Source organism: Geotrypetes seraphini, chromosome 1 (genome assembly GCF_902459505.1).
Source record: "Geotrypetes seraphini chromosome 1, aGeoSer1.1, whole genome shotgun sequence".
Classification (NCBI taxonomy): Eukaryota; Metazoa; Chordata; class Amphibia; order Gymnophiona; family Dermophiidae; genus Geotrypetes; species Geotrypetes seraphini.
This window is the reverse complement of record NC_047084.1, coordinates 105,919,663-105,945,295: the sequence shown is the minus strand read 5'-3', so window position 1 is coordinate 105,945,295 and position 25,633 is coordinate 105,919,663. Positions and strand designations below refer to the sequence as shown.

The 25,633-nt window shown below is 41.4% G+C and overlaps 1 protein-coding gene across 11 annotated transcripts in view; it reads left to right on the top strand.

The window, feature by feature from the left end:
- Positions 1 to 25,633, top strand: part of UBAP2 (ubiquitin associated protein 2) — a 553,760-nt gene that overhangs the window by 252,158 nt on the left and 275,969 nt on the right. For all 11 annotated transcript variants that reach the window (XR_004538612.1, XM_033935342.1, XM_033935354.1 and 8 more), the window contains one exon: positions 12,299 to 12,509. Coding sequence is in view for 10 of the 11 variants with exons in the window: in XM_033935342.1 (XP_033791233.1) it covers positions 12,299 to 12,509 (211 nt within the window). In the remaining variant the exon portion in view is untranslated. The remainder of the gene's footprint in view (positions 1 to 12,298; positions 12,510 to 25,633) is intronic.

Genomic DNA, 25,633 nt, shown 5'->3' with positions numbered 1-25,633 from the left:
GACCAGATCCAATATCGCTTTTTCCCTTGTGGGTTCCGTCACCATTTGTCTGAGCAAAGCCTCTTGAAAGGCATCCACAATCTCCCTACTTCTTTCCGATTCCGCAGACAGAACATTCCAGTCCGCATCCGGCAGGTTGAAGTCTCCCAACAGCAGCACTCCTCTTTCCTTCCAAACTTTTGGATATCCACAATCAGATCCTTATCAATTTGCTGCGATTGAGTCGGAGGTCTGTAGACTACACCCACATAGATAGAAGTTCCATCTTCTCTTTTCAGAGCAATCCATATCGCTTCTTCCTTTCCCCAGGTCCCTTGCATTTCGGTCGCTTGGATATTGATCTTTACATAGAGAGCTACTCCTCCACCTTTATGACCATCTCTGTCCTTCCTAAAAAGATTATATCCCGATATGTTTGCATCCCATCCATGTGATTCAATGAACCATGTCTCTGTGATAGCAACAATATCTAGATCAGCCTCTAATATCAGGGCTTGCAGATCATGAACTTTGTTGCTTAGACTGCGAGCATTTGTGGTCATCGCTTTCCAGCTATTTTTCAGCGATAATCTCCTTTTTCGTATGGATTTTTGTGTCGTTTCACTTTCCGTTGCAATACTAAGAAATGAGTTGCTGATATTGCTTATGTTGCAGCCTTTACTACTATCACATCTTTTGCCGGGGGTGGTCTCTATAATTGTCCTACGTACATACACCACCCCCATCTTCTAGTTAAATGCCTATAAAAATATTGTCTAAATTTCTCTGCAAGGTTTCTTTTTCCTGCTGTAGTAATATGTAGCCCATCAGTGCAATATAGCTTCTTGTCTTTCCATGTATTTCCCCATCCTGCTATGTACCTGAAGCCTTCTTGATGACACCAGGCTCTGAGCCATCTATTAAAGTCCTCTGTGTTTTTCACTCTTTGCTCTCCTTTTCCATATGCAGGCAGTATTTCAGAAAAAGCTAAAGTCTTTACAAAAGGTTTCACGCCCTCACCAAGCTACCGAAAAGCTTTCTGTGCTGCAAGTGTGGAGTTGTTGGCCAGGTCATTTGTTCCCAGATGGATAACAACATCAGTGTTAAAATCCTTAGTTTCTTCCTTAATTATAGTCAGTATTTGCCTGGAACTCCTGGTAGCTGAGGAACCTGGAAGACATTTCACTATTTTGGTCTCCTCGTCTTGTGTTCCAAGGTTAATGCCTCTGATGATGGAATCCCCCAACAGTAATAGTTTTCTGTTTTTAGCTTTTTTATTTGTACTTAGGGTGCGCTTGTTCTCTTGAGTTACCTTCATTGGTTCCAGTCCCACCTCTCTTCTGTTTTCCTGAGTATCGCAGTGCACTAGTGGAGCGAAGGAATTCTGTAGAGGTAATATTAGTGAAAGTGGATGTTTCTGTGTTACATGTCGCAGTCTTCCTGAGCCTACTGTGACCCATTTATTCCTGGGCTGTTTTATTCTTTGAGGTAGAGGTGGTAAGTTGGTATGATTTTGTGGAGTGATGGAAGCTGCTTTAATTGTATTCAATTCCTGTTTAAGTTTGCAGAGCTCCTCCTTAATACTGGCAAGTTGAAGACAGATGGGGCAAGCCTTAAGCCTCCAAATAGTATGTCTTGGAATTAAAGCACCACAGTGATTGCATAGAATAAAGGTCATCTTGATTGGTTGTGAAGTGACTTGATTTGAGTAGTCCTGATTATATGGGTCTCTATATATGAATAGTGGTCCCTGGGGTTGGTAGGACTATAAGTAAGACTACTAGTAAGGCAGAAATATAGGCTCTATACCACGTAAACACAGTATTTTAAACAAAACTGCAGGTTCTATCAGTGCTACCCTAAAACACAGGATTTATAACAGGATTTTCCCTAATTTAGTCACCCTGAGCCACAGGCACCAGAAATATAGGCTCTATACCACCTAAAACACAGTATTTTAAACAAAAATGCAGGTTCTATCAGTGCTACCCTAAAACACAGGATTTATAACAGGATTTTCCCTACTTTAGTCCCCTGAGCCACAGGCACCAGAAATATAGGCTCTATACCACCTAAAACACAGTATTTTAAACAAAAATGCAGGTTCTATCAGTGCTACCCTGAAACACAGGATTTTCCCTACTTTAGTCCCCTGAGCCACAGGCACCAGAAATATAGGCTCTATACCACCTAAAACACAGTATTTTAAACAAAAATGCAGGTTCTATCAGTGCTATCCTAAAACACAGGATTTATAACAGGCTTTTCCCTACTTTAGTCCCCTGAGCCACAGGCACCAGAAATATAGGCTCTATACCACCTAAAACACAGTATTTTAAACAAAAATGCAGGTTCTATCAGTGCTACCCTAAAACACAGGATTTATAACAGGATTTTCCCTACTTTAGTCACCCTGAGCCACAGGCACCAGAAATATAGGCTCTATACCACCTAAAACACAGTATTTTAAACAAAAATCGCTGGGATTAGGGGAAACACTAGCTGCATGGGTTAAGGATTGGCTGAGCGGTAGAATTCAGAGGGTGATGGTAAATGGTACCCCATCCAAAACATCAGATGTGACCAGTGGAGTGCCACAAGGCTCGGTCTTAGGTCCAATCCTATTCAACATATTCATAAGTGATATGACCCAAGGTCTCAGAGGAAAAATATCATTGTTCGCCGATGACGCCTAACTGTGCAACATAGTAGGTAAAAGCACTATGCCTGACAGTATGACGCAGGACCTACTACTATTAGAACAATGGTCATCGACTTGGCAGCTCAACTTTAATGCTAAAAAATGCAAAGTGATGCACCTGGGTAAAAGAAATCTGTGCAGGACTTACACGTTAAATGGTGAGACCTTAGTTAGGACCACGGAAGAACGGGATTTAGGAGTAATCACTAGTGATGACATGAAAACTGCCAATCAAGTGGAAAAGGCTTCCTCCAAGGCAAGGCAAATGATGGGTTGTATCCATAGAGGTTTTATCAGCAGGATGCCAGAGGTCATAATGCCACTGTACAGGTCCATGGTGAGACCTCATTTGGAATATTGTGTTCAATTCTGGAGACCACATTACCAGAAAGATGTGCTGAGAGTTGAGTCAGTTCAGCGGATGGCCACCATTATGGTCTCGGGGCTCAAGGATCTTCCGTATGAAGTAAGGCTGAATAAATTGCAGCTGTACTCACTTGAAGAACGAAGAGAGAGAGGAGACATGATTGAGACATTTAAATATATCACGGGTCATATCGAGGTGGAAGAGGATATCTTTCGTCTTATGGGACCTTCGTCCACCAGAGGGCATCCACTGAAAATCAGGGGAAGGAAATTTCATGGGGACTCCAGAAAGTATTTCTTCACTGAGAGGGTGGTCGATCATTGGAATGAACTCCCACGGCAGGTGATTGAGGCCAACAGCGTGGCAGATTTCAAAAATAAATGTGGTATTCATGTGGGATCTCTAATGAGGTAAGGGCAGGAGGTTGGTGAGCAAACTCATGGGGGAAGGGTCACTGGAGTGGGCAGACTTGATGGGCTTTGGCCCTTTTCTGCCGTCATTTTTCTATGTTTCTATGTTCTATCAGTGCTACCCTGAAACACAGGATTTATAACAGGATTTTCCCTACTTTAGTCACCCTGAGCCACAGGCACCAGAAATATAGGCTCTATACCACCTAAAACACAGTATTTTAAACAAAAATGCAGGAAGAGGAAATAAGATTTAACAGAGGAAAGAGAAGGATTTATTTTTTTGTGCTTTTTTATATTTTTTTTTAGTAAGAAACAGGGAGGAGAAGAGAAATTAAGCAGATATAATGCTGAAAACCAGTCAAAAGAGCAGAATATGAAATGCTGAGTAACTTAGCTTTTAGAAGTTCACAGGGCAGCCTTGCACAGCAATGTCCCACAGCTTTTTACATTTTTTCCATTGACTTGAATGGATGAAATCAGATTTTCTGTTTGTAGCTCCGCCCACGTGTGCAGGTGGGCCGCGAGACCCCCAGAACATATCACCCCAGGTAGTGAGGGATCTGCATACCAAGTTTCGTTCAAATCGGTCCCACAACTTTTTACATTTTTTCCATTGACTTGAATAGGTGAAATCAGATTTTCTGTTTATAGCTCCGCCCACGTGTGCAGGTGGGCCGCGAGACCCCCTGAACATATCATCCCAGGTAGTGAGGGATCTGCATACCAAGTTTCGTTCAAATCGGTCCCACAGCTTTTTACATTTTTTCCATTGACTTGAATGGGTGAAATCTGATTTTCTGTTTGTAGCTCCGCCCACGTGTGCAGGTGGGCCGCGAGACCCCCAGAACATATCACCCCAGGTAGTGAGGGATCTGCATACCAAGTTTCGTTCAAATCGGTCAAGCTGTTTTTGCGTGATCGCGGCACATACACACACACATACATACACACATACATACCTCCGATTTTATATATGTAGATATAGATATATAGATATATATACAATTGTTTTTTTTTTTAATTTTTATTTATAAAATTTTCAATCTTACAATAAATGAATAGCATAATATTTAGTTTATAATAATTATAGTTGTATGTACAATATCATATCATATATATTGAATCCCTTTCCCCTTTTATTTGTTTTTTCATTTTTCCTCATATTAATTTCTATATTTCCCTCCCTAACCCTATATTATTATTATCAATGTGTTAAGATATCTGATCTTTAGAATATTTTGTCAATGGATCCCATATTTTCTTAAAATTTTTCAAGTGTTGTTTATGAGACTATGTATGATTCTTTTTTCTTGTACACTTGTTGAACGATTAAAAAGGAATAAAGAATAAAAAAAAAAAAAAAAAAGTATTTCCTGCTATTGGTTTTAAAAGTATTTCCCTGTAAGTTCATTGAGTGTCTTTGTAATTTTTGACGGAGTGAAAAATCGATCCACTTGTACCCGTTCTACTCCATTCAGGATTTTGTAGACTTCAATCATATCTCCCCTGAGCCTTCTCTTTTCTAAGCTGAAGAGCCCTAACCTTTTTAGTCTTCTCTCATATGAGAGGAGCTCCATCCCCTTTATCATCTTGGTTGCTCTTCTTTGAACCTTTTCTAGTGCCGCTGTATCTAGAGAAGAAAAGGACCTTACTTCCTTTAAAAAATCCTTAAAAACCTATCTTTTTAAAGACGCTTATTTAATAAATCTTTATTCGTTTTCAAAAATTACAACAAGTGTACAATAATCCATCAGAAATATATTAATTAATCACTTGACAATCTTATTTGTAATCTTCCAAATACATAAATATAAAAGAATCCCACCCCTCCCTCCCATATACTAATAATTAACAATTATCAATTCTTATCATTCATACTCCCACCCTCCCTCTATCTTTTCCAATACTGAGGTGTTTAAGATGTCTGATCATTAGAATAAATAATCAGTGGCCCCCAAATCTTTTTAAACTTATTATAATTACCTTGTTGTATAGCAAGCACCCTTTCCATTTTATAAATATGGCATACTGAATTCCACCAAAAAGTATAATTTAGTTTACTATAATCTTTCCAATTTCCTGTAATCTGCTGAATGGCAACCCCTGTTAATATTAATAAAAGTTTATTATTATTCGCTGAAATAAAGACGCTTTTAACATTTAAATTTTAGACATACGACAAAATGCTTTAGGTTTTTAACTCTTTACCCTCCCTTTCGTCTTTCCTTTTTTTGTTTATTCCCTCTAAGAAAGAATTATAACTTTTCCCTCCTTTCCTCCCTGACTCATGTTTGTTTTATACTTGTAAGACCGATGTTATTTTATTGGTTTTTGTAACCAGGTTTCTTTTTAGAAAATTGTACATCGCTTAGAAAATTGAATAAGCGATTCATCAAATATCAATAAAAACTTTCCCTCCTTTCTCTCCCTCTCCCTCCTTGCTCTGGCACCTCCTCTCCTTCCTTTCCTTCTGGTCTGGCATTTGTCTCCTTAGTTTCCCTTCCCTGCCCCCATGCCCTGGCATCTCTCTTCTCTCCTTCCATCTCCCTCTCCATTATCTGGCATCTCCTCTCCTTCCTTTCTCTCCCTCCCTCCCTCCTTCCTTCCTTTCCCCTTGTCTGGCATCTGTCTCTTCCCCCCCCCATGCCCTGACATCTCCCCCTTCATGATTTGGTATCTCCTTTCCTTTCCCTCTCTCCCATGGTCTTGGCATCTCTCATTCCTTTCGTCTCCCTTCGCTGTTCTTCCTTCTCCCTCCTTCCCTTTCTCTTTCCCCAATTGGGTGCAGCAGCAGCTTTTCTCTCCCCCCCCCAATTGGGTGCAGTAGCAGCAGCATTTCTCTCACCCCCTCCAATTGTCCACAGTGCACCTTCCCCCCCCCCACCCCGCAGTAGAGCATTCACAATTCGCTACAGGCTAAGGTGGGAGATAGGGAAGCGACGAAGGAAGCTTACAACTAGCTGCTCTTGCTTGCTTTGGGCCTTCCTTGCTGCTGGGTCCTGCCTTCGCAAAAACAGAAAGTAGGCAGGACCCGGAAGTGAAGGCCCAAAGCAAGCAAGAACAGCAAGGTGCAAACTTCCCTCCCTGCCCTATCTACCGCCTTAATCTGTAGTGAATTAAACCCATGCTCCAGGGCTCTAAAGGTAACACTGGACGTGCTGGTTTCCCTTCTCTTCCCTCTTCCCCCTTGGGATGCACAGGGTTACCATTAGAACCCTGGAGCATGGGTTCAAGTCGCTTGCTGGCGCGTTAAAAAAAAAAAAAGTTAGGTGAGAGGGTGTTTTTTTAAAAAAATGTTTGAGCAGCAGTGGCAGCAGCAGGATTTGCGACCAAAATGACAGTCGGGCGGTCATCTAAATTAGCTTGGCAGAGCATCCGGCTAAAAGGCTCTAGGGAGAACACTGGACATATTACAGTTTCAATTTCTGCAAGCAATCTATGCAGGAGTATTTTGGTTTGCTCTGCTTCTTTTTCTTATTTTTTCATTTAAAATTCATCTTTTTTGGTTGCTTCAGTTCTTTGAGACCCTTTGCGAGTGGTCTCCTATCAGAGGAAAGAACGCAGTCATGCGGGGCCGGACTGCTGCTTCACAGTGAAACTTTGGTGGATCTGTGGAGCCATCCTGCTGTGTGTCACCTTTCTTGCACTCTGACCTTGTCTGTGGTTTAAGTGCAGGCTGTGTGCATCTGGAGTGAAACTCTCTGGGTTTCAGGGCACAGGCTGTGTTTCCCACACCCAATTGCATGGCAAGAATCTGTGAGGGTGGAGGTTACAGTTGATGTCCAGCCGACTGGCAGTCCAAAGATAGAAACATAGAAACATGATGGCAGATAAAGGCCAAATGGCCCATCTAGTCTGCCCATCCATAGTAACCATTATCTCTTTCTCTCTCCGAGAGATCCCACGTGCCTATCCCAGGCCCTCTTGAATTCAGACACAGTCTCTGTGTATGTGACCTCATGACCAGTGTTGCCAAGCGCCGCCCTAAGGCTCTCCTTGTGAACAAGTCTCGTCAGGCTTCAGGAAGGGACTGTAGCGATTTTCATTCCTCCCACAGGTTTCGTCAGGGACCCACGGGCTCTTCCTCCCAGAGATATTACCAGGGCTACTACCCTCGTTACAACAATTTCAATTCCAGATTTCCTCAGGCCTCAGGATCCTGAGCAGCTACTGCTCCTAAAAAGCCCCATTGACACCTGAGGTTAGGCAGGGCTTCCTCAAATTGGAGGCTGTCTTTCTCAGTCAGTTCTACATGAGTGGACACACATTTCCTCAGATCAATGGGTGCAGACTTCCCTCTTTTTTCAAGAACTTTTGGCCCTTCTGCAACTCAGTGCCATTGAACTAGTATCTCCTCAGCAGAAGGGCCACGGGTTCTACTTCAAGTACTTCCTCATACTGAAGAAGACAGGAGGTCTACAACCGATTCTCGATCTCTGTACTGTCATGGAAAAATTCTGCATGCTTTCCGTAGGAACCCTGTATCCCCTACTAGAAAGGAACAATTGGCTTTGCTCTCTGGATCAAGGAAGCATGCACACACATTCCCATTCTTCCAGCCCACAGACAATACATGCGCTTTTGAATATACCGGCATCACCTCCAATACACCTCCAATACAAACCTTATGGCCTAGCATCAGCACCTAGAGAGTTCACAAACTGTTTAGTTGTGATGGCTTCAACACTCTGCTCTTATGGCTTTCATGTGTTCCCCTATCAGGATGACTGGTTGATAAAGTCATCATCACCTCAAGCATGTCCAATCAGCCACCAGCTCAACAATATATCTCTTGGAACTTCTGGAGTTTGTAGTGTCTACAATGAGCATCATCAAATCTGTAGAACTTATTTAATATAGAGGCCCATTTACAGAGAAATGATTCCCTGTCTGTAAAAATGCCCAGTACTTTTTGTATACGCAGTCCTCTGGGGATATACTGATGTTTCAAATACTCAACCAAGGACATGCTGTGTAGTTCAAGATGAATCAAACTGCATTGTAGATTGGTCCATGTATATTTATTCTGGGACATATTTAAATTCTCACTGGCATTACTTTGTTCCAATAAGGAACTACGTTTAGAATATTGTGACATTTGATCTGCAGTGTATGTTGCCCATGTTATCTCCTTTATGTGGGGCATACTCAAAGGACTATTTGAACTCGCCTCATTGAACACAGGAGTAGGATTAATACACAGTCTATGAGTTCTCCCATGGTTCCCCATTGTGTGCAATATCACCATACTTTTACAGATTTACAATGGAGTATTATTGAGCAGGTTCCTGAGGACTTTGATGGCGATAAACTGACTTTTTTACAGCAAAGGGAACAATATTGGATGTTCGAGCTTCAATCAGTGTACCTGCTAGGATTAAATGAATTTATCAAATGGCATTGTGCCATCTGATTGGTTTCCTTGTATATTCAATCTTTTCATACAAGCATTTTTTCTTTTTCTATTTTAATTACATCATTCATTGTTCTTTTATTAGAGAAAACATTTTTTAAAAAAATTTTTCTTTCGTTTTGCCGGGGTGTTATTTCTTCCCGGTTTGCTTTAAACTTCACGGTTTCAACGTCACATGGTATTTTTACATCTGACGCCAGACGTTCTGCAGTTAAATTTCTGGAGGAGTTCCTCTCTGGTCAGCGCCATTTTCAACTTGCCTGACCACGCTTGCTGCCTTTTTTGAGAGTGTTCAGTGTTAGCAGAGCTGGTTCCTGAGGAAGGGGGTTTTTCCCCTTGAAATGGACCCCCGTTGGATGGGTTCAATATATGCTGGCTATACATTTATCTACTCCAGATTTCTACGGAGAAGCTAAGTACCTTTTTAACTTCATGTTCAGCTTGTGATTGTGCTGGCTTGGACGATTTTGAACGCTGCTGTACTCTCGAATGAGGGGCAGAGACAGCCTAACTAGCTTTTTGTTTTGCTTATTTAGTTCTTTCACTTTTAGCACACTAGTTTGTGCACTAGTTAATTCATGTTTAAGTTTCACTTGGGTCAGTCTGGGGATGTTTCACAGATAATACCCTTCTGGGTGTATGACTGTGACAGCTGGTGCATTGGGGGCTAGTTCCCCACTGCAGGCTATGAGACTGAGGGCTTCCCATTCACTCAAAAAAAATTTTGGTTGCCTTGTTGATCTGTCTCTTCCCCTCACCCCCTTTCTTGGGTCAGAGGAGACTATTTCCCTCGATTGAAATATGTTGAACATTTATTGTTTTTCAATAAAAAAATACCTTGGAAAAATAAAGAATGCTCTAGCAGACAGACTAAGCAGATTCCTTCAAACTCAGAAGTGGTCACTCAGTTTGACTGAATTACATCAAGTCTTCTTGACTTGGGGAACTCCACAAATAGATCTGTTTGCATCTCTCAGCAATTACAAACTTTCACCCTTCTGCTCCAGACTGTATGCTCTTCATTGCCTAGAATCAGATGCCTTTCTTCTGGATTGGACAGACAAATTCCTATATGCGTTCCCTCTATTCCCTCTAATAGGGAAGACTCTTTTTAAATCAGAAACCATGATCCTCATAGCTCCATGGTGGTCAAGTTAACCCTGGTTCCCTTTTCTCCTTTAACTCAGTGTCAGGGAACCAATTCCACTACAGATCTTTCCAACTCTATTGACTGAGAACGAAGGATTCTTTCTCCATCCCAATCTATGTTCTCTGCATCTCACTGCCTGGTTTCTGGTTCCCATTGTGTAGATGACTTCCATCTTTCTTCTCCAAAGTCAGACATAAATGCTTCCAGAAAAACCTCCACATAGCAGTGCTACCATTTCAAGTGGATACGTTTTACTCTCTGGTGTCGCCTGCATACATTATCTCCAGACATATGCCCTCTGTCATCAGTACTAGATTACCTTTCACATCTCTCTGACACTGGTCTATAAACCACTTTAGTGTAAGTTCATATCAGTGCCTTTCATATACCTTTGAACAACAAACCTCTGGCTATACACCCGTTGGTTTCTAGGTTCATGAAAGGCCTCATGAATTCAAAACTTCCAATCAAACCTCCTCCAATTGCTTGGGACCTAAATGATGTTCTTACCACTTTGATGAAACCTCCATTTGAGCCACTTGCAACTACACTCCTTAAATATCTCATTTGGAAAGTAGTCTTCTTAATTTGTATCATTTCTGCATGCTGAGTTAGTGAACTACAAGCACTAGTATCTGATCCACCTTACAGAACTTTGTATCATGATACAGTTTTCTTTGTACTAATTCCAAATTCTTCCCATAAAGTAGTCTTTGATTTTCATCTCAACCAGTCTTTTAGGGGAAGAGTGTGACACAATGGTTAAAGCTACATCCTCAGCACCCTGAGGTTGTGGGTTCAAACCCATGCTGCTCCTTGTGACCCTGGGCAAGTCACTTAATCCCCCTATTTCCCCAGTACATTAAATAGATCGTGAGCCCATCGGGACAGACAGGGAAAAATGCTTGAGTACCTGAATAAATTCATGTAAATCATTCTGAGCTCCCCTTGGAGAGCAGTATAGAAAATTGAATAAATAAATACCTATCTTCTTCCCAAGACCACATTCCCACCCTTGTGAAATGGTGCTCCACACATTGAACTGTAAACGCGCCTTAGCTTATTATCTGGATCAAACCAAACCTCACAGAGCTAGCTCCCAGGTGTTCCTTTCTTTTGATCCCAACAGGTAAGGTACTCCTTTTACTAAGAGAACAATCTCTATGTGGTTAGCAGACTGCTTCTCATTTTGCTTTGTTCGGGTTGGGCTGGGCTGCCACTGGAATGTCATGTCACAGCACATAAAAGTAGAGCAATGGCAATTTCAGTAACTTACCTGCGTTCCACTCCAATTGAGGGCATTTGTAAAGCAGCCACCTGGTCCTCAAGTCATACTTTCACGTCCCATTCCTATTAGGAATCTCATTCCAGGTGAGATAGTTGGTTCAGCCAAGCAGTTCTACAAAATTTATTCTTTGTTTAGATGCCAAGTTCCTTCCTTCCCTTACATTTCAGCTAAGGAATCCCACATGTGAGAATATGCTGCCTGCTTTTCCTTGGATAAAACACAATTACTTATCTGTAATAGGTGTTATTCAGGGACAGCAGGCAGATATTCTCACAACCCTCCTGCCTCCCCTAGTTGGCTTCTTAGCTTGTTTATTAAACTGATGGTCCCATGAGCCAACTTGGGGTGGGAAGGCATTCACACGTGTGGTACAGGCGGTCTCGAGACTTCTAAAAAGTTAATGACAGTACACTTTTGCACTGTCCATACCGGCCTCTGTGGTTGATGTCACACATGTGAGAATATCTGCCTGCTGTCCCTGCACAACATTTGTTACAGGTAAGTAACTATGCTTTAGAAAGATGAGCACTCTAAATAATAGGCAAGCTGGGTGAACTGATAACTTGCTGATATCTATAATTCATGTTTTTTTGGCCATCTTTTTTTCTTAGTTTCTCTTTGCTAATGTTTGTTTTTAAGCCACTTTGTATTGTGTCAGGTGTGTGTTTTCTTTTTCTGCGAGGAACATCTGCCTGTGGCCCAGCAATTAAATGTTTTATGGGGATATAGATTTATTAATTCATTCTATCCTTTGAAGGGAACTTAAATACTTTTACTTGGCAGTAGTTTGGAGCTGATGTTTTTTTGAGAGCATAGGTGGTGGTTTGTGTTGTAGGTTTTATTTTTTAATTATGCATGTCTCTTCCTACTTTGCTGTATATGATATCTGAATGCAGTGATTCTTGACCGTAATTGTGACTTAAATATGGAAACACAGAACAAGAAAAGACATAGACACTAATAGTGCAATATTTTTTAATTTATTAGTCCTCTGTCCTTATCTCTGGGTTTGATGATCTTGAGTCCTTGAAAATGGCAAATTCTGCAAACTCACAGATCCTTGAGCAATTGAAATCTCCAGGTTTGAGCCGGTTCACTACACAGAGCAGCCAACAAAGCAGTAGTAACACAAGCACCACTACCTCCTCCTTGGACTTCAAATCCCCTAATGCCCAATCATCTGTTCTCAGCCAGTTTGGTAAGTAACACGGCAGGTTTCCTTGTAACATGGAGCTTTTACTTTCCTGATCATTTGAAACCCATTAAAGCACTGTAGAAATAATTAAGAATGCAAGCATATGAACATAAACATAATATGTTATAGATTGTATCTTGTAATAATGTGCTGATAACCATGGATGCCCCTAGTGAACACAGATGCAAAATTAACGGTGAAAGCTTTACCTGTGTTTGATATCAAGTGTTCTAACTTTTGAGATTTCAACTTACATTTGTATAAATGGTAATAAAGAACTACAAATTGAGCTGACAGAATTTTAAAGAAAACAGATCTTTTTTATATGCATTCATATAGGTAATGTGCTTAATGAGGGATCTGACTTCTCTTAGCCTCAGAGTGTTGTTTGAAACTTTTTTTTATTCCAAGTTTATTTATAAATTTTTATAACATTAATACAAAAGCAGTACAAATGAATTAATAAGATTTTAAATAGTACAAGTAATAACAAAATACATCAATTATTACTGTAGAGCAGTAATATGAAATATGAGGATGGTAATTGGGCATGGTGGGTCTTACCCTCAAAAGGATGAAGAGCAGTGGGAATCCAGAAGAGACCATGATTTTTTGAAAGAGGTTAAATAACCTCTGCCTTTTCATATTTCCTAAAGGCACATGTATTGTCCTACCTTTCATAATAGGAGACATTTTGTATTGCTTTTCCAATTAAAATTAATATAGATGGCTAGTGCAATCATAATAATAACAATTTAGCCAAATTTGTACAAATGGAAAGGCCAGGTAATGAAAACTGTAGGATGATGATTTTATAGGATAAATGAGCAGTGATAGAGAAGATTGCAGAAATTTCCACCAAGATTTGATACAGTACAATTGTAAGTTTGTGTTCAAAAATTTTATTGGTATATATCAACAAAATACAAAAAAATATCAACACAGGAATAAGGCAAATGCCCAATGCCTGAGCAAGAGAGAGATACCGTATTTTCACGCAGATAACGCGCACCCGTGTAAAACGCGCACACGGGTAAAGTGCGCAGAAACCACTATTTTATGTACAAAAACTTTTGTATACCGCGCTCACGGGTATAACGCGCATGCAGCCCGACTGTCCTTTCGCCCGCCCCGACTCTCCTCTGGCCACCCCGACTCTCCTTTCGCCCTCCCCGACTCTCCGTGCGCTGTCCCGACTCTCCGTTCACCCTCCCTGACTTTCCGTGCACTGTCCCCCTTGAAGGTCTGTCCCCATCCTGAAAGCCTGATGCCCCCCCCCGACGTCCGATACATCCACCCCCCCCGGCAGGACCACTCGCACCCCCACCCCGAAGGACCGCCGACTCCCCGACAATATCGGGCCAGAAGGGAGCCCAAACCCTCCTGGCCACGGCGACCCCCCACCCGCACTACATTACGGGCAGGAGGGATCCCAGGCCCTCCTGCCCTCGACGCAAACCCCCCCTCCCTCCAACGACCGCCCCCCCCAAGAACCTCCGACCGCCCCCCCAGCCGACCCGCGACTCCCCTGGGGTATGCGCGGTAGGTAAAAACGCGTATAACGCGCGCGTTATATGCGTGAAAATACGGTAACCCATACATCAATTGTATACAATAAGGCATGGTAAGGAAGCAACATACAGAAGAAATGATGATAATGTCAGCAGAAGATATAGCATGTAACATACTTCACTAAAATATTTAGAATGGACAAGTAAGTATAAGTCAGATAATGGCAAAGCAGTAACAAAAAACGAGCAAGTGGCGGTAGTATACGACAATATACCAAGTAAAATAGCAACCAGATCAATTATTTTGTGCAGCGCAGAACTCTAATAATGGGTCCCAAATCTCATGGAATTGCCCATAGAACCAATCTTTTCAGCATGGATACGTTTGTATTTAACAATAAGAGAAACAGCCCACCATGCAGTGTAAGAGACTGAATTTTGTGATTTCTAATTTGATAGGATTACTTTTAGTGCAATCATAATTAAACCTCGTAACAAAAGAGCCTGCGGTACGGTGAGGGGAGAAGGAAGTACTCCAGCTCCAAACACAATAATGGCAAAGGATAATGGGATGATGTATATGTAATACTGTTTCCACTGTCCTCCAAATCTGACCTCAGAAGGACTGCAGCATAGTGCAGTCAAAGAACATATATTTAAGCGAGGCCCCATTCAAATTGCAAGACCAGCATATGTCATGATACTGAGACCCCAGTTTTGCAAGCCTGTGAGGTGTCCAAAAAGCTCTATTCATGATGAAGTAGGCAGTTTGCATCATGGAAGAAGAGTGAAGTGACTTAGCAGCGGAAATCCAAGAATCAATCCATATGTCATCAGCAAATGTCATGTTCAACTCCTTGTGCCATACTTCACGCAGAGGGATGTCGGGTACAAATTTGTGAAGTTGAAGGACCGTCTACCATTGAGAGGCTTCGTGTCACAAATAGATATAAATGAGGGGTGTGTCTCACAACAATACTTAGGAAGTACAACCTTTTTAATAGAATGGGTGAGCTGGAGCCAGTGAAAAAATTGAGATGGAGGAAGAGTATAGGTTCTTCAAATTTCGTCATAAGTGTACCAATGCTGTCCATCAAATAATTATCCAATAAGCCAAAGTCAGCAGTTTTGCCATAACTTCCATGATACCAGGTTGTTTTGGATGCAGATTTTAGAATTATTCCATAGGGGGGGCTTACAAAGAGTTTTCCCATTTGACAACTGAAAATCCATCCACTTCCCTTATAGCTTGCACAGTAGACATAATAATGGGATGATCAAGCAAAGTAGTCAGATTACACATTGAAGGAAGATATCTCAACTCATCGGGCAGGAATTGAGTTCAACTAAGTGCAATGGTGGTAACAAGGTCACATTTTCCGTATACAGTACTCCCCCGATAAAAATGGACTAGATTTTCTACGTGGTGCATCTCTCATGATAAGGAGCCTCAGTATTCCTCCTTATCTTCTGTTGTGGATTATCTTTTGCACTTATCCATCTCTAGCCTCAAATCTTCATCTATCCGGGTCCATCTCAGTGCAATTGCTGCTTTCCATTAGCCTATTGAAGGGAAACCCCTCTCTGCTCATCCGGTGATTTCCAGATTCATGAAAGGACTTTTCAAAGTCAAACCTCCTCTCAAACTGCCTCCAGTGGTTTGGGACCTCAACATTCTTACTCAATTGATGAAGCCTCTATTTGAACCAATGTCTATGGCTCATCTGAAGTATCTCACTTGGAAAGTGGTGTTTCTCATTGCCCTCACATTTGCTTGAGGAGTTAGTAAGCTGCAAACTTTAGTTGCTGATCAACCTTTCACTGTGTTCCATCTCAACCAATCCATTGTTCTTCCAGTGTTTTTTCCAAGGCCTCATTCTCACCCTGGAGAATCAGCTCTTAATACTCTGGACTGTAAATGTGCTTTGGCTTTCTACTTGGAACGCACCAAACCACACAGATCTGCTCCTCAACTTTTTGTCTCCTTCGATCCAAACAAGTTGGGACATCCGATTTCTAAGCGTACCATCTACAACTGGATGGCTGCTTGTATATCTTTCTGCTATGCCCAGGCTGGACTGCATCTACAGAGTCGAGTCACAACCCACAAAGTCAGAGCAATGGCAGCTTCAGTAGCTTTCCTCAGATCCACTCCTGTTGAGGAAATTTGTAAAGCTGTCACTTGGTCCTCGGTTCATACATTCACTTCTCATTATTGTCTAGATGTTTTCTCCAGAGGGGATGGCCATTTTGGCCAGAGAGTATTACAAAATTTATTCTAAAGTTGCCAACACTCCCACCATCCCATTCTGGTTAGCTTGGAGGTCACCCATATGTGAGAATAGGCTGCCTGCTTGTCCTGGGATAAAGCACAGTTACTTACCGTAACAGTTGTTATCCAGGGACAGCAGGCAGCTATTCTCACAACCCACCCACCTCCCCTGGTTGGCTTCTCTGCTAGCTATCTGAACTGAGGAGATTTGCCCTTTGCTGGGCGGGAAGGCACTTGCACATGCGCAGTGCAGCAAACTCGAAACTTCTACATTTCTCCAAGCAAGTCTGCTTGCGAGGCTGTCCGCATCCGGGCTCTGTGGATGGCAAAACCTATATGTGAGAATAGCTGCCTGCTGTTCCTGGATAACAACTGTTATGGTAAGTAACTGTGCTTTCTGGCCGACAGTACTTTCCCTTTAGCAACATACATTTTAATATAAAATAACAGCTAAGTAGGCACAATGTGTCTCTTACATCTATGTATTTCTTCATTTATCCTCCCTAGTTAGAAATTAAAGCAAAAAAAAAAAGAAAAAAAATTAATTCTAGGATACTGTTTGAACCAGTTTATCCTTCAGAAAACCTAACTGGACTGGGTCTAAAAAGACATATGTATCACTTGCATATGAGATAAGGCATTTACATGGGGATTTTTTTTTTTTTAATTTTTTTTTTAATTCATTTTTCATATAACAAGTGTATCATAAAAATTCATACAATTGCATTAAGTATACATTTGATATTTCCATAACTTACTGTAAATACAACATATCCTTATATAGTCCTTACTATAATTTTAGACATCATATAATATTTAATAATTATATCAACTATTATTCAATTATAATCCCTTTCCCTCCCCTTATTTTGATAGTTGCATACAATATAACAAATATTATGATAATTTATTTATATTTTGTGATAAAGAGAATAAACTTACCCCCCCCTTTATCAAGTATCTTATTATGGGAAAAATTATATCAATCATTGCAAAAATCTGTTAATGGTCCCCAAATCTTCTTAAACTTATCAATATATCCTTTTTGTGTTGCAAATATACGCTCCATCTTATATATATGGCAAACTGAATTCCACCAAAAGTTGTAATTTAATCTGTCATAATTCTTCCAATTGTATGTTATTTGTTGATTTGGGGATTTTAAGAAGAAGGTCGCACCCACCACTAAGGCTTTGGGCCTAAGTGCCATGAACTGCTTCCTCTTCATTTGGATCTGTTTAGAAACAAAACAGAGCCTGTTTTTTGATAAAATATAATTTCAAGATGGTCTACCAGTAATATTCTTATTGGTTCTTAATGCAATCAACAAGGGTTCCATGGCAATGTTAAACAATAATGGGGATAGTGGGCACCCCTGACGGGTACCTCTAGTCGGTAGGAATGGAGGAGAGTAGAGATTGTTAATATAGATCTTTGTCGGATTAGAATATAACACTTTGATCAGCAATATGAAGTAAGGCGGAAAAAGATACCAATGTAAAACTTGAAAGATATAAGACCACTCAAGGCGGTCAAACGCCTTCTCTGCACCTAAACCCATCGCTTTCATCTGAGTTGGATGTAAGCCAGATTGATGAATAATATTTTTCAAAAAGCCTTGTATTTTCACTGGATAAGTGACCAGTCATAAAGCCAGTCTGGTCATGGGCAATGAGGTCATTCAGGATTGGTTGTAACCTAAAAACTATAATTTTTGCAAAAATCTTGGCATCAATGTTAATCAGCGATAAGAGTCTATAGTTCTTAACATCCATGGTGTTTTTTCCAGGTTTGGGAAGGACTACAATTGTTGCCTCCGTAAAAGATCCTTTACCCCGGCCATTTTGAATGAGGTCTAGATAACTACAGGCCTATCTCTTTAATTAATGTGGATGGAAAACTCTTGGCTAAGACCTTAGCTATACGCTTGGCTAAGGCTCTCCCTTTTATTATTGATATGCACCAAACTGAATTTGTTGCTAAAAGACATTCATCAAATAACACCAGATTGACTTTTCATATGTTAAATTTAACTAAAGCCATGAATGATCCAGCTTTTTCGGTGTCTTTGGATGCAGAGAAAGCCTTCGATCGAGTGGAATGGACCTTCATGTATCAAGTATTGGAATGGTTTGGTATAGGCTCAGGATTTATACAAATGATTCAAACATTGTTTAGCTCCCCGGCTGCGAGATTGTATATTAATAATAATTTATCAGAACATTTTCACTTGCAGAGAGGAGTTAGACAAGGTTGTCCACTATCTCCTTTGCTTTTTGATATTGTACTAGAACCCTTGTTATTAGATATTCAGCAAGTGAAGGAGATACAGGCTATTCCTTATTCAAATTGGGACTATAAGGTATCTGCTTATGCAGATGATATATTGCTTCATTTGAGAAATCCAGAAACAACCATTCCATTGAATTGATAGAGAAATTTGGTAAATTTTCAGGATATAAGATAAACTGGAGCAAATCAGAAGTTCTTACACTAAATGTATACTGTACAAAGGGCTTGTTTGATCCATTCCCATTTCTATGTAAGGAGGATGGAATAAAATATTTAGGTATTAGAATAAAAAATACTCTGGAAGACACAATGAAAGATAATGAAAAAAATTTATTACAGAAATGTGTGAGCAATGGAATCCTTTACATTTTTCTTGGTGGGGGAGAGTTCAAACTAAACTAAACTAAACCTTAGGTTTGTATACCGCACCATCTCTGCATGCGCAGAGCTCGGCACGGTTTACAGAGGTTGAGAGGAAAGGAACTACAAAGAAGGGATATAGGAGAGGGACTGAGAAGATAGAGAGGGACAGAGTACTAGAGAACGGGAGGTGATTAGATTTTTGAGAAGAGCCAAGTTTTCAAGTGTTTGCGGAGGATTGGAAGGAGCTAGAATTTCTGAGCGGGGATGAGAGGTTGTTCCAGAGTTCTGTGGTTCTAAAGGGGAGGGATGTTCCAAGTTTTCCTGCGCGGGATATACCTTTTATAGATGGGAAAGATAGTTTCAGTTTTTGGGAGGGTCTAGAAAAGAGCGGGTTTGAGGAATTCCAGAAGAGTGGGATAACGGGAGGAAGGATGCCATGTAGAATCTTGAAGGCTATGCAGGCACATTTATAGAGGACTCTGGAGTATACTGGGAGCCAGTGAAGCTTGGAGAGGAGTGGGGAAACGTGATCGAACTTGCCTTTTGCGAAAATAAGCTTGGCCGCGGCGTTCTGAATTAGCTGAAGCCTATGGAGGTTTTTCTTTGTTAGGCTTATATAGATGGAGTTGCAGTAGTCCAGTCTAGAGAGGATGGTGGATTGAACGAGGATGGCAAAATGAGAATGATGAAAGCAAGATCTTACTTTCCTCAACATATGGAGGCTAAAGAAGCATTTTTTTACCAGGGAGTTGAGGTGATCGTTGAAGGAGAGAGAGGAGTCTAATATGATGTCTAGGACTTTGCTTGAAAACTCAAGCTGAAGAGTGGGGCCGGAAGGTAGAGGGATGGAGGTGGGTAAATGATTTGAAATTGGGCCGAGCCAAAGTAGTTTGGTTTTGGACTCATTCAGTTTCATTTGTATAGATTGGGCCCAGGATTGGAGATTCGTAATACATGTGGAGATGTTCTCAGCGATGTTAGAGAGGTTCGAGTCGGTTTCGAGGAGGATGAGGATGTCGTCAGCGTAGGAGTAGAGAGTTTCTAGGGGGGATAGATGAAGGAGTTTCAGAGAGGACATGTAGATGTTGAAAAGGATAGGGGAGAGGGGTGAGCCTTGCGGGACTCCACATTTCGGCTTCCAGGCGGGGGATGAGGTACCGTTTGTGTTAACGGTGTAGGAGCGGAAGCGTAGGAATTTCGAGAACCAATCAAGGACTGTGGAGCTTATGCCTATTTCGGAGAGTTGGAAGATTAGGATGTCGTGGTGAACGACATCGAAGGCTGCGGAGAGGTCGAATTGAAGAAGAACAGCGAATTTGTTGCGAGAATGGAGTTGTTGCACCTTAGAGATTAGTGAGGCCAAGAGGGATTCGGTGCTGAAGTTGGGTCTGAAGCCGAATTGGTGGGGTAGGAGGATAGAGAATCGTTCTAGGTAGGATGAGAGTTGGGTGGATATGATGGATTCTAATAACTTGGTTAGGAGAGGGATATTTGCTATAGGACGGTAGTTAGATGGAATGGAAGGATCAAGGTCGGCCTTTTTCAGGAGAGGGGACAATGAAATGTGTCCCATGTCGGGGGAGAAAAGGCCTGATGTTAGGGCAGAGTTTATAAGGTCGGTGAGGGAAGCGATGGCCTGTGTAGGGATATTCTCGAATAGATAGGAGGGGAAAGAATCCAAAATGGACTTGCAAGTTTTTAGTTTGAGGCAGAGTTTGGAGACTTGCGGTTCAGAGACAAGCTCGAAGGCGGTCCAGGATCTGTCGGCAGGAATGGGAGTGGATACAGGTAAGGTAGGGTTGAGATCAATAGAGGTCAGGGAATTGTAGGAGACTGTGGGAGGGAAGGAGCATCTTAGAGTGGTAACCTTTTCATTAAAGAAATTTGCAAGGGCATCGGCTGATAGAGATGGTGGAAGCGAAGGTGGGTCTTTTTTTGTAGTTAGGGAGCGCCAGATGTTGAACAGCGCACTGATCTGGTTGTTGGATCTAGAGATCTTGTCTCCAAAGAAGTTTTTCCTGGCTTTTTTTAATGTTGAATTGTAAAATTTAATATTAGCCCTCCAGGTCTGTCTATCAGAGGGGGATTTAGATTTTTTCCATTTGCGCTCCAAAGCGCGACATTTCTGTTTCAATTCTCTGTGAAGAGGTAGGTACCAGGGGGCCTTTCGGGGGTAGGAGATGGTTTTGGTGGTTAATGGAGCAAGGGAGTGGTAGGTGGACTCGGAGAGGGCGGTCCAGTTGTGCCAATGTGATTCGGGGTCTGTAGGTCTAGGGTTGGAGGAGAGTTTGTTGAGGAGTTTGGACCAGAATAGGTTGCTCGAGGTTTTTTTTGCGGAAAGTTATGGAATGAGAGGAGTGGGGTGGGGAGTCAAGATGTGACATGAAGACGGGGAGACAGGTAGTCCCTAAGAAGTGATCTGACCAAGGGACTTGTTCCCAGCGAGTGTCGTCGGTTGAGGTTTTGAAGGCGGTAAGATCAATGAAGGTGGTGAAGTCTAGAGTATGCCCTTTTTCGTGGGTTGGGGATGGGGTGGGTGAGGGAAAACCTAGAGAGGTAAGGAAGTTGTTGAATTTGGATGTATCATTGTTATTTGTGTCGTCGAGGTGGAGATTGATATCACCAACAATCAGAAGTCTTTGGAATTTAAGGAAGGCATTTGTTATAGTCTCATAGACGAGATTGGAAGATTTGGTCCAAGGGGTGGGTGGTCGGTATAGTATTAGGATGCCCAATGGGTGCCTAGAGCGGAGAGACTTGGGGCAGTAAATGGGTAACAGGGGGATTGCATGGTTAAGGTATGTGTGTAGCCCAGGATATGCTAGGGGAAACGGGGCAACCGAAAAGTGAGAGACTGGTAAAAAAACCTTTGGCAGAGAGTACAGTTTGGTGCAGAACTGAGCAAAAAACAGAAAAAGTTTAGCATCAAAACATGAGCAAATACAATAGTAAAATATGGTGCAGAAACAGGGGTATAAACAGTGGTAAACTTTGACAACGGGCAGAGTCGGGGTTGGGTAAGGGGAGCTGAGAGTCTGGGGGCCCTCAGTGGACCTTGATAGGCCAAGGAGGGGGGAGGGCGGTGAGGTGAGGCGAGGTGAGGTAGAGAGGAGCCCAAGTTGCAGGGGCTTCGGCAGCTCTTGGGTGGGCTGTGGGGGCAGAGATTCTAGTGAAGGGCAGGTCCGCACACTCCTGCAAGAGTGGCGTCGGGCGGAGGAAGGAGGAACAAGATGGAGGAAGCTTCCTCCTTCCTCTGCCTTGAAGTCGCTGGAGTGGAGACAAAGCTTTCGGCGGCCCGCAGTGGGCTGAAGAGGAGCCGGGACACACTGGCCTTTAACAGCCCTCGGATGGGCTGGAGAAGAGCAGGCTAGCAAATCAGCAGGGCAGGGCAGTTCCCTCCTGCACGAGTGGCGTCGGGCGGAGGAAGGAGGGACAAGATGGAGGAAGCTTCCTCCTTCCTCTGCCTTGAAGTCGCTGGAGCGGAGACAAAGCTTTCGGCGGCCCGCAGTGGGCTGAAGAGGAGCCGGGACACGCTGGCCTTTAGCAGCCCTCGGATGGGCTGGAGAAGAGCAGGCTAGCAAGTCAGCAGGGCAGGGCAGTTCCCTCCTGCACGAGTGGTGTCGGGCGGAGGAAGGAGGGACAAGATGGAGGAAGCTTCCTCCTTCCTCTGCCTTGAAGTCTCTGGAGCGGAGACAAAGCTTTCGGCGGCCCGCAGTGGGCTGAAGAGGAGCCGGGACACGCTGGCCTTTAACAGCCCTCGGATGGGCTGGAGAAGAGCAGGCTAGCAAGTCAGCAGGGCAGTTCCCTCCTGCATGAGTCAAAAAATCAAAATGATGATCTTGCCTGTGGTTTGTTATCAAATGAGTATGATGCCAATGTTCTTTCAGGAGTCCTTTTATAAAAAATTAAATCATATTATTACAAAATTTATTTGGCTGGGCAAATTTCCTAGAATCGCTCTAGTATCTCTACAAAAGCCAATTACAGAGGGTGGGGTAAATTTTCCCAACTTTTATAGGTATCATCAAGCCTATATTTTGCGCCAAGGTATGTACTGGGTCCTCCAAGAGCTCATTGATAATATCCCAGACTGGTTGTGGTTGGAATGGCGACTCATGTTTCCTTTACGTTTATCAAACAAATAAAAATAAAGGAGAACTCCTTATGTTTAGAAGACTTTCAACCAGAGAGGTGCTCAGAACTACCAGGAAGCGATGTAATTTTGGGTGACGAGGAAGGAAGAAGTTTCACTCTGTTCCAGCTTTTGAAGGCTCTCTGAGGAAGCCAATGGCGAAACGCGTTAGAGCCTGCTGGAGTGAGCCTGCTTCTTAACCACCCATGCAAGCTAAGTTTCAGCACATTATTAGAAATACGCTTTGCTTATATTATATATATATTTTTGACACCAGTTAAGTTTTTGCACAAGTTTTTCACGGATTTCTTTCTTCCAATGGAGAAGATGCAATGATAGAGCATTGAAATACTTATAGGGGTTCTTCCCCAGTTAGTGTTTTTCATCACCTTTGTTCAAGGTTCTGAGCACCTCTCTGGTTGAAAGTCTTCTAAACATAAGGAGTTCTCCTTTATTTTTGTTTATTTGTTTGGTTCTATCCTTTGGGAGACTACTTTCTATACTATTGACCCAGTATATTTGATTGGGAATCCTTTACGTTTATGTCATGTTCTCAGCATCAAAATGCCTAGATTGTATAAAGACAATAGAATATTAATGGATACATGGAAAACTCTGCGATATGTCAGTAATTTAACATCTATTCCAATCCATAAATCGACAAATCAAACTATATGGTTAAACTCCAAAATTCAAATTGGCGGATTTAAGGTCATCTGGAAGCATTGGATGGTAGCAGGTATACGGATTTTAGGTGATGTTATTTCAAATGGTAAACTGCTTGATTTTTCACAGCTGCAACATAAATATGGTCTTAATAAATCACAAAGCTTTAGATGGTTGCAGTTGAAGCAGGCTATTCAAGCAGGGTTCCTTGAATGGAAAAACCTTAACAATCAATATAGTTTGGAATTTTTATGCTTTCAGGTGGACTTCTTGGGACACCAGGCCGCCCAGTGGTATAAATTGATAAATGGATTTGTAATTAAAAAGCCTAAAACTGGACTTAGGGATATTTGGAGCATTGAGATTAAGCAACAAATTTCTGCATCTCAATGGCCACGAATTTGGTCTTGGAGGATGAGATGTACAGTATCCGCATCTATGAGACAAACTTGGTTTTCCCTTTTACATAGAGCATTTTGGACCCCAGTTAAATTACAGAAGTTAAATAGCTCTAAGTCTAATAGATGCTGGCATTGTAATCTTGCGATAGGGACATTAGATCATTTGTTATACTATTGTCCTTTTATCTTGACCTTTTAGAAATCAATTTGGACCCAAATAAATTGTTTATTGGAGAACCCTGTAGTTTTATCGTATGATACAATTCTATTTGGTATGTCAATGAGAACAAAGAACCAAATTTCATCAAACAATAATAAGCTTTTATTGATTATGACAGGAGTCGCCATACAACATATCACAAAAAATTGGAAGAATTGCAGCAGACTTAATTACAGTTTTTGGTGGCATTCGTTATGTCACATTTATAAAATGGAAAGAACAATAGCAATGCAAAAGGAATTATAAGAAATTTAAAAAGATTTGGGGGACATTAGCAAATTATAGTAATGAATAGATACAATTTTTCCATTATAAGTACAATGCAAATGATAGGGTGGGGAGGGAGGAATTCTGAATTTTATTAAATGTTTAGATCAGTAGAAAATAATTTTTTTATAGGATATATTTGATTGCATATGATATGGTAGGGATGGGAGAAATTCAAGTGATAAAGATTTATAAAAAAAAAAATGAGGTCTAGATAAAGGTCAAGGAGATAAGGAAGGAGACATGGCATAAATGCTTGGTAAAATTCAGCATTTAATCCATCGGGACCTGGTGCCTTTTTTTTTAGCCAGTGAGTGAATTGCAGTAGAGATGTCGGAGACAGATATTGGTTGGGCAAGGTTTTAATTTGTTCCTCAGTAAGTCATGTGGTAAGGCCTCCAGAAATGTCTTAGCTGATTCAGTGTCAATAATCTCTGAAGAATATAAGCCACAAACATTTTTTTTAATAATTTCTTTATTCATTTTTAAACTTACATCAAGTGTACAGTAAATATCAACCAAATATAATACATCATTTGAAAAATTTTCAATATCATACACCAAGAAGATTTAACCCCCACCCCCCTCCCAAATTCATATACAACTAATATATACCACATGAAAATAATATCTTACGACAATCATCTTTATATTCTTAATGGAAAAACAAGAAATCCCCCCCTCAAATCCACATGTGTATTAAGATTGGGAAAAGTGTAACTTATTCATTACTATAATTTAATAAAGGTCCCCACACATCCTTAAATTTATTATAATAACCTTTTTGAACAGCCAACGCTCTTTCCATTTTATACACATGACAAACTGAAGACCACCAAAAACAATAATTCAGTCTTCTACAGTCCTTCCAATTATGTGTTATTTGTTAGATGGCAATTCCTGTTAATATAAATAAAAGCTTGTTATTATTAGCAGATATTTGACATTTAGCTCTCATAGACATGCCAAATAAAATTGTGTCATATGACAATGCTACATGGTT